This window comes from Myxocyprinus asiaticus, chromosome 13, assembly GCF_019703515.2.
Source record: "Myxocyprinus asiaticus isolate MX2 ecotype Aquarium Trade chromosome 13, UBuf_Myxa_2, whole genome shotgun sequence".
Lineage (NCBI taxonomy): Eukaryota > Metazoa > Chordata > Actinopteri > Cypriniformes > Catostomidae > Myxocyprinus > Myxocyprinus asiaticus.
This window is the reverse complement of record NC_059356.1, coordinates 2,345,965-2,358,229: the sequence shown is the minus strand read 5'-3', so window position 1 is coordinate 2,358,229 and position 12,265 is coordinate 2,345,965. Positions and strand designations below refer to the sequence as shown.

General features: G+C 38.9%; 1 protein-coding gene across 3 annotated transcripts in view; it reads left to right on the top strand.

Moving 5' to 3' along the window:
* The window catches only part of LOC127450321 (centrosomal protein of 112 kDa-like), a 291,075-nt gene that overhangs the window by 155,426 nt on the left and 123,384 nt on the right, over window positions 1-12,265 (top strand). For all 3 annotated transcript variants that reach the window (XM_051714326.1, XM_051714325.1, XM_051714327.1), the window contains exon 20: window positions 2,368-2,550. In XM_051714326.1, coding sequence (XP_051570286.1) covers window positions 2,368-2,550 — 183 coding nt within the window. The remainder of the gene's footprint in view (window positions 1-2,367; window positions 2,551-12,265) is intronic.

Sequence of the window (12,265 nt, the reverse complement as noted above, 5' to 3'; positions counted from 1 at the left end):
TGCACAACTGTTGTACACATTGGAAAAGCTGGTAAGAATGCCGGTAAAGGTGTCCAATCAGGGTAATGCGCAAAAATCTATTGACCTTACGCCAATAAAGAAAAGCATTTAGGCATTTATATGACCACACACGTTGTGTGCTTATTAAGCATAATCTTTGTATTGTTTTGTATTTATCCGGCAAATACATAACAATACAATGATCATTGTATATTTAAAAAGATATCCCCCCAAAGCTTAGCTTCAGTTTATTAGTGGCTTGTAGTAAGCTTGCTAATTCTTCAACAGGGCAAAAGTAGCAGAACATCTTCAACTGACTGTTATTTTAACTCCTTTAAAATGTGTGTAGCTTGACAAGCTACAGTTAGCTTTCCCAACACTGCTAACACATAGATGGAATGGTCCATTTAGAGCATCTGTACTCTGAATAATGGAATAAATTTTCCCCCTCTGATGTTTCTTCATACTGGACCCCTACTGAGTGCCGCCAAGCTTCTCCTCTCAGAGACATCAGTCTTCCTCCAGGGAGCCTCCTTCAGTGGCCCACCGCCCCATAACCTCAGCACTGGCGCTCTAGGAGGGGGTGCTAATCACATCTGCCCAATGACAGCAGCCATTCAGCACTGCTGCTTTAAGAGCCCGGCACCCAGCAGTCCTTTCTGTGACGTTACAGTGTTTTCAGTCTCTTCCCCCACCCGTTTCTGTCCTGCTGTCACATCACCATATATTTTGCCATGGATTTTCACCCTTCGTCGAAAAAATTCCACTCAGAATTATCAAAACCAAAGCGATGCTTTGTCGCTTGTCCGGCAAGTAACGTGGGACAGGCTTAAACCCTACAGAGCAAGCTGTGCGCTGAGGTTTAAACTAAAGGTAATTGTCGGCTGTTCATCCATTGAGATGTGTATTTGTTGAACATTTGACAGTAACAAAGATCTCATAATGAATAGGTGCACTCAAGTTTCGCATATTAACGCATGGCGTGTTATAGAAAAAATCTGTCATACTGCTTTAAGACCAGATAGTTGTGTACCTGATTAATTAGAAGTGTCTGCATATATATTGTGTTCATTGTGTCCTCAATGTTGACCATTGGACGGTTGGATTGTAGAATTGCTAACAGATATCTCTATTGCGCTGTCCTTTTGCTTTAAGTGTGGAGAGTTGTGCCCTTTGGCAATCCCTCATCAACTAGTTGAGCCACTTTCTGTTGGCTGTACACTTTTGCCCTGTTTGAGATGTCCTTGTCTATCCACGTCCGTTCCTCTACAATGTCGAAGGGCGAAATCGTTAAAGCTTGAGGACGAAGAGTCTTCTTAGCAAATCTTACTTCAGTTTCTCCAGAATCCACTAACATCGGAAAGCCTGGTACCTTGAAGCTGCTTGAAGCGTCTTTTATGGCCTTGTGCCTGATTGGCTGGGGGAATCAAGCAGAAATCGCTTTCATCACCTTCTCTCAATAGCAGCACAGCAGCTTCTAGCTGGCAGGCCAGGTAGGGTGCCGAGCCACACATTGTAGGGGGATTAGCTCGAGGGCTGTGGGGACAAGCCCTCTCACACAGGCAAACTGTGAGACGGGGGCCGGACCAGCCAAGGTCACCAGCTCCCATCCGTGTGGGAATGGACCCTTGGAATTGTCTGCACTGCCTCTCATCGCCCGGCACGGCTCACCGCACAGCAGGTGCAAGACAACGAGATAATGCCGCTGCTCGCTTTGAGTTCTTTCAGTATTTTCCTCATTCTTACTCTCAATGCTGACCACATTTCTTCTGAAAAAGAGTTAGCAAGGTTGCCGCTGATTGGAATTTTTGCAGCTCAATTTCCATTTTTGACAAAACGAAACTGTTCGGAAATGGATTCAGATGTAGCAGTGAGTGGTTACAAGAGTTGCAGTATTTCTAACATCAAAACAATTTAATGGAATCCAAACTAGAGTCCTTATTTTTTAATTACTAAAATTGTTGGCGGTCATTTAGAATAAAGATAACTTATTGGAGAATGTCACAGTTGTCATTCTATATTCCTAAGACTCTCGTCTTGTTTATGCAGCACGTAATGATGATATTGGGCATCATTTTGAAGCATTTTTTCAGGGGAACATAGGATAAATGGACACCCTGTGACATTCACTGGCCTAGACATTGCACATATTTTGTACTAGGGACTGAAAGGGAAGCTAGCTTGTCAAAGTTGGCACAAAAAACCGGGATGAAAACAGCCTGTGAGGTCATAGTGATGCAAAACTTGCGCAGGCTTCTTGTGTTGTGAGGCAAACCATGAACTGTTTTCTTCGCTGAGCCATGCACAAGTTGTCATGACGACAGGGATGTTCCGATGATGAATTCTTGCTTCTTGTTGTCCAATCAGATTGTGGAGCAGAAACTGCAGCACGAACAGGAGCGAACACACCTTCTCCAGACGCACAATGCCGAGAAAGACAGCCTGCTCCAGGACCACCAGCGGGAAATCGACAGTTTGGAGAAGCAGACGAGGGCCACCGTGGTCCAGCAGCAAATGCAGATGCAGGAGTGGAGGAAACGTGACGCTCAGGTAGGGGGTCTCTTTCTTTCTGCTGCTCAGTCACCTTTTCTTTTTGTATGGTAATGCTGCAATTTGCTACAACTGTTTAGTATTTTTCTCCATTCGACAGTAGTGGTTTGCAGTTACTATAAGAAATAAATATTTACGTACATTTGCTAGAACACTTTTTGCGAAACTATCATCACTTTTTAGCTAAGCGAACAGTGTGGAATAAAACAACTTAAATCCAACAGCGCCAACTTTTTATGCGTTATTTTTACATTTAACGTTTCATTGAAAATGTAAGAAAGTCCAAGCAGCTGAAACCACAGGTTGCCGGATAAAAGAGGTAAATGTTCCAGCTAGGGCTGTCACGATTATGAAATTTGGCTGACGATTAATTGTCAAACAAATAATTGCGATTATGCCGATTAATTGTCTGTTTTATGGCTGTGACGATTAATTGTCTTTTTAAGGGCTTTCACGATTTATTGTCATATAAAATTGTAATTTTTTTAAGGTGTGCTTTTTTTCTGCATGTGTGCTTCATAAACCTTAAGAAGTAATTTTTATTTAACTTGAAATGTATAAATCAAATAATAAGGCTTTAAAAACTTATGAATGACATGAAAAATAATGTTTTAAATATCAAAATGTTTCTAAATACTTAAAATATTTAACTTTAGTTTTGGTCAATTTTACATTTACACTTGTTTTTTTGAATTCATACATATATTTTTTTAAATAAAATATAATTTATATATATATATATTTATAGTATATTTTTATTATATTATGCAATAGTAAAACATTTCTTTCCTAATTTCTTCACTTTCGCACGTTATTTTAATGCTCTGATTAAATCAACGAGCCCTTATTTGTCATGAAGCAAAACATTTTGAGATTTTGTTTCATCATTTTATCACTCCACAGAAATGCAGCGTGCGTCTCCTCCTTTGTGTCACTGCATATCATTAACACTGCATGTATGAACCAGTAACACTTGCCATTAACACGATTGTTTAAAGTGAAATCGGAGCATTTTGCATTCACTATAAAAGTTTATATTTGTTCGTTTATATTTTCGCGGGAGTTTGGCGTAAGCCTCTGCTGACAGCGTGCGTATCAGAGAGTCACATGCTCCTCCGGACAGGAGCTGGTTGACGTCCGCGGTGCGGCTCAGTGATGCTCGGACTCTGAGTTCAACTGAATGAGACACAAACGTGCCGTGCAGGGCATTTATACAGTATATTCGCTTAAAATTCCCCTTTTTGGGCAATAAAATGTGATTGGAATTAGAATGCCCAATAATCGGTTAGATCCAATAACTGCGATCAGACGGTTATTTAATAATCGTGACAGGCCTAGTTCCAGCCGATGTTACCCTTTTATTGCTCACCCTAGGGTGCATTCTTCTTTTCTTGGGTTGTTTATATTGGGGTTAGTAGTATTTATGCGCCGCCACTGCATTCCACAGTGCTGTTTGCTGGCTTTCTCTGCAGTACAGGAAGCGATCATCTACTAGTATGTGCTAGTATTTGTTTTCCTTTAATATCTAAAGGCTTTGCAGTGGGCATTTGTCATTTGGAGAGTATTAATGAGCTCTATAGCCCTATTTTGCTCATCAGCTGGTTTCTGGTGCCTGTTGTGTCCAGTGCCCCATTCGCCGCTTCACTGTCCAGACGGCTATCGTGAGATCCCTGTGGGAAGCCGTTTTATGGACGAGCCCCCAACTGTGGATACATTGGACTCTTCAAACCCCAAGATTAAATGTAAATTGTCAGCAAGGCTAAACCATATTTATTGGCTCCTTGCAAGAGAAACGTGTTCGCTGATTTTGATGGTGCACATCGAGTATTGCCCCACATTGGAACCATCAGTTGAGTCCATTTTCGCTAAAGTAATAGTAGTGAAAAAAAAAGTTATAACTAAAATTTATAGCTGCCAACAATATTGAAGAATAAATATATTAAAAATATATATATATATATTTATTTATTTATTTATTTTTTATAAATGATGTTCTCTTTCCAGCAAATGTAGTAATAATGGATTGTTTTACGAGTAATGACACAATTATTGGTTGGGTATCAAAGATAAAGTCGCTTACTAAAAACACTTATTCAGTGCCAGTTTTGATTTATTGTTTCATTTAGTTAAAGACAATGAACATCATGTTCTTGAAAAAATAAATAGCTGTTCAACATGTACAGCAAAAGTTTTAAATCATAAAACATATAAAACTGATCTGTTTTCTTATTGATGTCTCCGCATTCACCCATTAATCAAGAACGCTTATGTTGTGGAGCACTCACATCTCTGAGTTGCTGCTGAATGGAAATCAAATGGCCTGGTCAACTGTGGTGATGGCTGTCTGTGGTGCAATCTTTTAGGTTTGATTGATCGGTTTGTTTTCTTCGATTTAATTATAAAACCTCTACCACATCGAACATCTCCTTTACAAATGTCCTTGTCCAACTCACTTTTACTTCAATTAATCAACCATAAACTGGCCTTTTTGGGAGTATTAACATCAGATGTGCCTGTTTGCCCAGTTATTAATAGTCTAAAATATAGTACAGTTGACAGTAGAGCTCTGCACAGGCATTAAGTTGAAACCTGAACCCGTTCCATACCAGAGACCGTGTGACCCAACCCGGTTGGTACTGTCAATTGTTTTTAGCCTGAACCAATAATATAATTTAGTCTCCAAGCAGATACATTTGTTGCAATATGCTGTATTTTATTTAAGCATCGTAGGCAACATTCGTAACAGTAAACATAGGCAGTGTTAACAAGGTACAACAGCCCTTCAGCGCACAAGAATAAAAGGAAAAAAAAAACATTAACATACCATTTATCAAGTGTTGAAACTTTGTTGGGTGAAGAACAATCTGGAATCATGTGAAGCAGTGTAACAGTCACATGAAGTCCTCTTTGCAACCTGAACTTCTTTAGAATGCTGAATCTTTGCAACAGCTGCACCAAAAACAAGCTAGCAAAGGAACGCAATGGTCTTTTTAAAAATTGCAGTTCTTTTTAACTTGACACCGGTTCTAAAACTGAAAACATGTGACGCAATGGTCAAAGACGACTGTCCAGCGTTTGTTTATGTATATTGAAAAACGAGATGAACGCTAAAACAGGTTTGGTGTGAACAGCCCCTAAATCATCTGTAAATGTCAAACAAATTACTTCTAAATAAAAAAAAAAAGATTTTATACAGTATGTTGAATAAGTGTAGCTTATATTATATTAAACATATGTTATATTATCAAAATATTATTAACAATAATATTAATAATTTTTTTTCATTAATTACAAACCCAAACCTGATGGTTTGTCAGGTCTCATCTGGTTCAGGTCGGGTAGCAGGCCTATAGCTGTCAGTTTTGTTATTGGATAACGCACACTTTCTGTTTTCAAATATTTGTACTTTACTTCACTGATCATTTATAATACTGATATAGTTCAATTTAAATAGTGACAGGACATGAATAGGGAGAGAGAGGGGGAGAACGGGTCATGACGCAGACTGAAATCGAACCTGCGTCACTCGTGTAAACACTAGGGCCCTCCACGTAAGGAATGTGTTTTTACTGTGTTGTCATAAATGTTCATTTAATTTGAGAAAGTTCCTTGATTATAATTATAGTCATCAATTATAAATATCATCATTTGTATTAGATCTGCCTACGCTAGAGATCAACATTGGCATTGCTCAATTAAAAGCAATTTGATCGCAATCAAACAAGCTTGTAAACGAAGTTGGTTATGTAACACAAATTTGAAATGTATCGCCTTTCAAGTCATTCCCTCTAGTAAACGTGTTTAGATGTCATAAGATAGCATTGTATGAAGAACAGGGTAAAAAGTGTTCATGAACTGAAAATCTGCAATTTTACTCGTGATTGGTGTGAAAGGGAATAAAAGAAATTCGTTGTTGTAGTGCTTCTAGTGTTCATTTCACAAGGAAACTCGTCAAGGAAGTCGCATAAAAATCATTTAGCAAAAATGTAAGTATAATAACATGATTCTATAAGACCAGATTGCATACCGTCATTGTCAATTTGATTACGCCTCTCTCAATGTTTCATAGGATAAATAATTTTAAAATAATTTATGTGCTCAGTCTTTTACCTTGAACCTAAGTTTTTTAATATACTTGTTTCGCTTCAAATCAAATGTTGTATTGTTAGTGCTTTCCATGAAATCAATGGGAAATATACTTCCAATCCAATATAAATTCAGTTTCCATTCAATGGTGTGTTAGATCTAGTCCTGTCACTCCCTCTCCTCTGGACTAAGGCTGTGGAGGGCTGTATTGATCTGAATAAAGACAGTCCAAACCGACTCGTCTCTGGACTGGAGTTTGTGTAGTAGTTTCATTGGACTCGTCCACCCTCCGGGATCTTGCTTTCTTTTGTGTGTTTGAGGATGAAAGGAGCAGAACTTCAGGATGGTTCTCAGTAAATACAGTTGCCTGCAGCAGCACAGTAAACCAATACACCACAGACTCCAGAGAATACATGTGCTTTCATGCCCATTCCACACCTTTAAAACACATAGTACTCTTGGGTGCTTGTAGTCATTATTACATGGGGAAAAATAAAGTGGACAAAACCTACACAATCTTTCACATGATTTTATTTATATACCTTTATACATCAGTCTGCATGTGTTATTGGATTGTTTTCTATGGATAAGAGCCAACATGAGTTAATTCTAAATATTGTAATATCAGTATTAGGAAATACAGTTTTCTAAGGTATGTGGAGAGCAGTTTCACAGTTTTTAATGTGGACGAGAGCCGTAAAAATACTGGAATTAATGCTCAAATTAGGGACGTCCACGAATAGTTGGCATTCGGTTTACCATTTGACGCGCCACTATTCGAATACCAAAATCACTATTTGGTTATTCTACATTTGTAATAGAGGTCTTCAACCTGATCCGAGCCCAACAGTAACCGACAAAACTTCAGGTTTGGTGCCAGGTTCGGGTCAGTTTTTCAAGTGTAGGGCGAGTTAGGGGCTGTTCACACATGTATTTGCATTTTTCAATAGCTGTTCCATGTAAACACTCGCTGGATGGAAGTCTTTAGCTTTTGCACCCCATCTCTCTTTTTTACAGCGTCTTGCGCAGGACAACCACTTTTTTTAGACACCATGTCAAGTTAAAAAGAACTTCAATATTCATAAACGCATCTTGAGACACCTGTTCTGTTTCCCCATTCGTTGCGCTGCATGTAGCTTTTTCAGTGCAGGTGTCATAAAGATTCAACTTACTGAGAAGTTCACGTTGCAAGGAGGACTTCATGTTACTGTTACATAGTTTACATTTACATTCATTCATTGAGTAGATGCTTTTATCCAAAGCGACTTAAAAATGAGGAATACAACAGAATTGTTACAACATTGTGTCACATGATTCCAGTTTTTCACCTGGCAAAGTTTCAGTGCTTGAGAAACGGTAAACCAATGTTTTGTTTTTTTTCTTTTGCTCTGCTGTGCAGACAATAACTTCACAAGTAAAAGGCTAAACCATTTAAAAATCAAAGCGTCCCAAAGAGGCTTATCAACTGAAGCAGTGCTGCTCCATTCACATGACAATACTAGCGTTCGCTGCCTCAACCTGCCCGAGCGGAGGACATATCAGGTTTGGCACCTAAATGACGTATTTTACATTGGTTAAGAATACTATATTGCATGCAGTGAGAGTTTGATTATTTTTACTTCAATGTGAGTGATTTTATCATTTGAAAATCTATCTATTGTGCTATTTTGGCTCAAAGCTCACTGTGCACATAGTTCCCTTCTATTTTAAGTTGTGTTTGAGACATATCTATTGCAATAAAAGTTCTTTATTCCCAAGTCCAGACTCCCAACATATAACCGATTAACCATTTGTGAACCCTCATGGTTAACTAAATATTAAACCATTACCGTGCACTAGTGTTGTAGTACTCGAGATCGGTCTTGGTCTCATCTTGGAATCGACCGCATTTTTACTCGGTCTTGTCTCGGCCTCAGACAAAGAGGACTCAGGATTTTATTTCAAGACCGGTCAAGACCCCAACCGCGGGATATCACTAAATTACCTGTGCGTCGTCTGATTTATTTGTTAACATCATTACTGTGATTGGATGTAAAACTTCCTGCTTCAAATGCAAGCAATAACTTCACTCATTTCTAATTTGAATGTTACTGTTAACGGCTGTCACTCCTCCCCGCCCCCCTTCAAATGCACTCCAAGTAAGTGAATGAGGGAGACAGGAGAAGAAACTGTGGTTGTCTGATAGATGCCAGCCAAATCTTCTGTGATACAATTTAGCTACCTAAACCAGTGTTTCCCAACCACTGTGCCCACTAGTGTCCAAAATGATAAAGAACAAATCTACAAATTGGAAAAGACACAAATGTGTTGGTTTTTCATTATCCAATTAGATGCTCTTTGCATCTGTGACCTCATTATACAGCATACCTACTTTACTTGCGTTTTTTGCATAGCCGACTTACAAACATTACGAGTTCACGCTACTAAGTTCTTGAAAAGGAAAACTATCGACAATGCTTATGTGGGATAGTGGTGTGCCATGGGATTTTTAATCATAAAAAGTGTGCCGAGGCAGAAAAAAGGTTGGGAAACAGTGATCTAAACCACAAAGAGTTCATGAGCAAAAAAGCGTTCAAAAGAAAAAACGCAGCAGTATGCAAATTCTGCAATGCAATGTTACCGAGATGGCTGGGATCACGTCAAACTTTTATCGGCACTTAGAAAGGAAGCATAAAGAAAGGTAAGCTAAGTGTAAGTGATGCTAGCAAAGCTAGCTAGCTAATGTTAGCAATCTGCCTCTTGCTGCATTCCATTCAACTTGGAAAGTTACTATATTGTTTAAGAAAAGACAGAAAAGTGAAGACTGAAATATTGAATCATTGTTTGATATAGTCTGTACTTGATGGTTTGAAGAGTCATCCAGAAAACCTGATGCGATGCTTGCACAAAAATGTTATTGTTTTAGGTGGATGGTAAAACTTGGAAAAGGAGTGTTGAATAAAGATGATTAAGTTGATTTCAGCTCCTTAGTGTTTGTTTGTATTTGTTTGCTCATAGAAAACAAAGGAAAATTCACCTCTGCATTGCCTTTTGATTATTTTATCAAGACATTTCTCATGGTACACTGATACATACACACACACACACACACACACACACACACACACATATATATATATATATATATATATATAGAAATCTTAATTTGTTTTCTGTGGGTGTTTTTTATGGGAATGTGGATCTTTCAGATCAATTTGAGGAGTGCCTATGGTTTGCATGTTCCACATTTTATCGTAAGTGTGTCATGCAGTGTGGGACTCACACTGGTCTGGTCTTGGTTTCGCCCTACCTTGGTCTTGGTCTTGACTTGGTCTCAACCCCTCAAAGTCTTGGTCTTGACTCAGTCTCGATACACTCTGGTCTTGGTCTTGACTTGGTCTCGGTTTAGGTGGTCTTGACTACAGCACTGCCATGCACATCCCTAGTTCAAACGAAAACATAGTGGTGTGGATGTGGCCTTTGTCATCATTTACTCACCCTTGCCATTTCAAACCCATATTACTTTTTTTTTCTGGTTCTGGTTGGTTTGGGAAGTGACGTCTTTTTTGCTAGAACATTTAGCCAAAACACCGGGGTTACACCCCTACTCTTTACGAGAAGTGCCCTGGGATTTTTAATGACCACAGAGAGTGAGGACCTCAGTTTGTATGTCTCATTCGAAGGACAGTGGCTTTTTAAAATATTGTCTGCTCGTCACTATACTGGGGCATTAGGACCTCAGGCCTCAGGGTGAGCACCCCCTGCTGGCCTCACTAACACCTCTTCCATCAGCAACCTTTAGTTTTCCCCAGGAGGTCCAGGCTCAACCCTGCTTAGCTTCAGTGGGTAACCAGTCTTGAGCTACAGGGTGATAAGTTGCTGGTTAACATAACAATATGTTAACATGATTGTCATAAAATGTCAAAATTAATATGTGGACAATTTTGTTTAATGGCCGGATGCTCCCTGGATGAGTGGAACCAATGAAAATATAAGTGTTTAGATTTCCGAAAAACAAAACACAATCGGAAGCCTGTCTGCATCTTTGAAGCGAGATGGCTGGATGCATTCAATACTAACAACTGTAGGATATGTAGCACACATTTTTATCACTGGTAAGTGAATGAAATTTTTGCCAGTTAACTAAGTTTGATAAGTAGAGTCTAGCTGGCTTGTAAATCAGAATATTTCTTAACAAACACTAAAGCTCCATTCACATTGTCAGCAATTTTATCACTGCAAGCGACAGGAGACCATTGATTTTCAGTGAGAGCTGGTGACTTCTGGTGACACGAGCGACAGCAACCGTTGGCGACAGGATGTGGGCGTGTCAAGCGACGAGACAAAGTTGAGAAAAGTTCAACTTGATGCAAATGCAGAGCGATATCGTGCAGCGACAGCCAATGAGAAATTACAGTGGAGCTCACGCCATCTGTCTCCTGTGAGATAATGGAGACGAGTGCAGGAAAGACGGAGGAGTTATTGTCATCGATTTCACAGTTTTATATCATGTTTCTGTAACAACTAACTGATTTCTTATCAGATTGGATAATGTTTCAGAAATGGTCGACATTGTGAGTTGAAATCATGATTTAATAGATTGTTCGTCTTGTTCATGGTAGGATGCATTGACCTGTAGTTTATTTAAAAGCACACTCCCTGCAGAATGTTCATTATTAGAGGCAAAACAAATAAGAATGATATATTTGTTTTACTGGCCACTAGCTCATCTGTGATCAGATTTTCTAAAGCTATGGCCAGTTGTGCAGCCAACCAATAACTTAAGAGCAACAGCAGTAGGAACGGCCAATAGCAACAAGAAATACAGAGACTTACGACATCTAGCGACAAAATCCCTGACTGCGTGGATGGGGCTTAAGAGTGACCTTATAGATTGCTTCCTTTATAATGAATGTAGCTGCGCAAGTCACACACTTGCCGTGTTAACAGCTCCATCAGTTATTATGGGAGTGATTAAATATTCCAGACCTTTCAGCTGAGGAAATAACTGTAAGCAATTAATCTACGATACGCTTTCATCGACTTTCTTGTGTAGATGATTTCAGTGTCAACAAGATAATGGTACACACATAAATTTGTTGCCTCAAAGTTTTATTTAAATGATCCGGTAATGACACCTCTTTGTTTATTTTCTGTTTTTAAGTATATCTTGTTTGTTCTGTTTTAGATAGACTTATGAAGTGTGCGGTAGTCATTTTGTTTTGACAGTTCTAGGTTAGGTCAAGACATGCGTGTTCACATTGTGATTCCTTTGTTATTGTTTATGTCATTGAAAGGTGTGTAGTGACATGGGGCTGTTAAATTCAAAAGGACAGAACACCGTAATAGCATCATAAAAATAGTTTTAAGGACTTCTGAAAGTCTTTTGAAGCCATATGGTAGCCTTTGTGTGTGCAAATGTAAAAATCGTTATTTGGTGAAAGTCTTTCCCTCCGCCAGAGCTCTCAGCTATCATTCATGCCTACATACAGTAGATTTCAAAACATTCAAACATGTCAGATTGCAACTAGTCATTCAAGAACCTGTGATGTTTGATGGCATTGATATCGAACCTGATGTGACAGGTGACCATGTTTGAATGTGCAAAAGCACATGATTTGATGAAAGTGAATAAAAGTTCTCCAATACA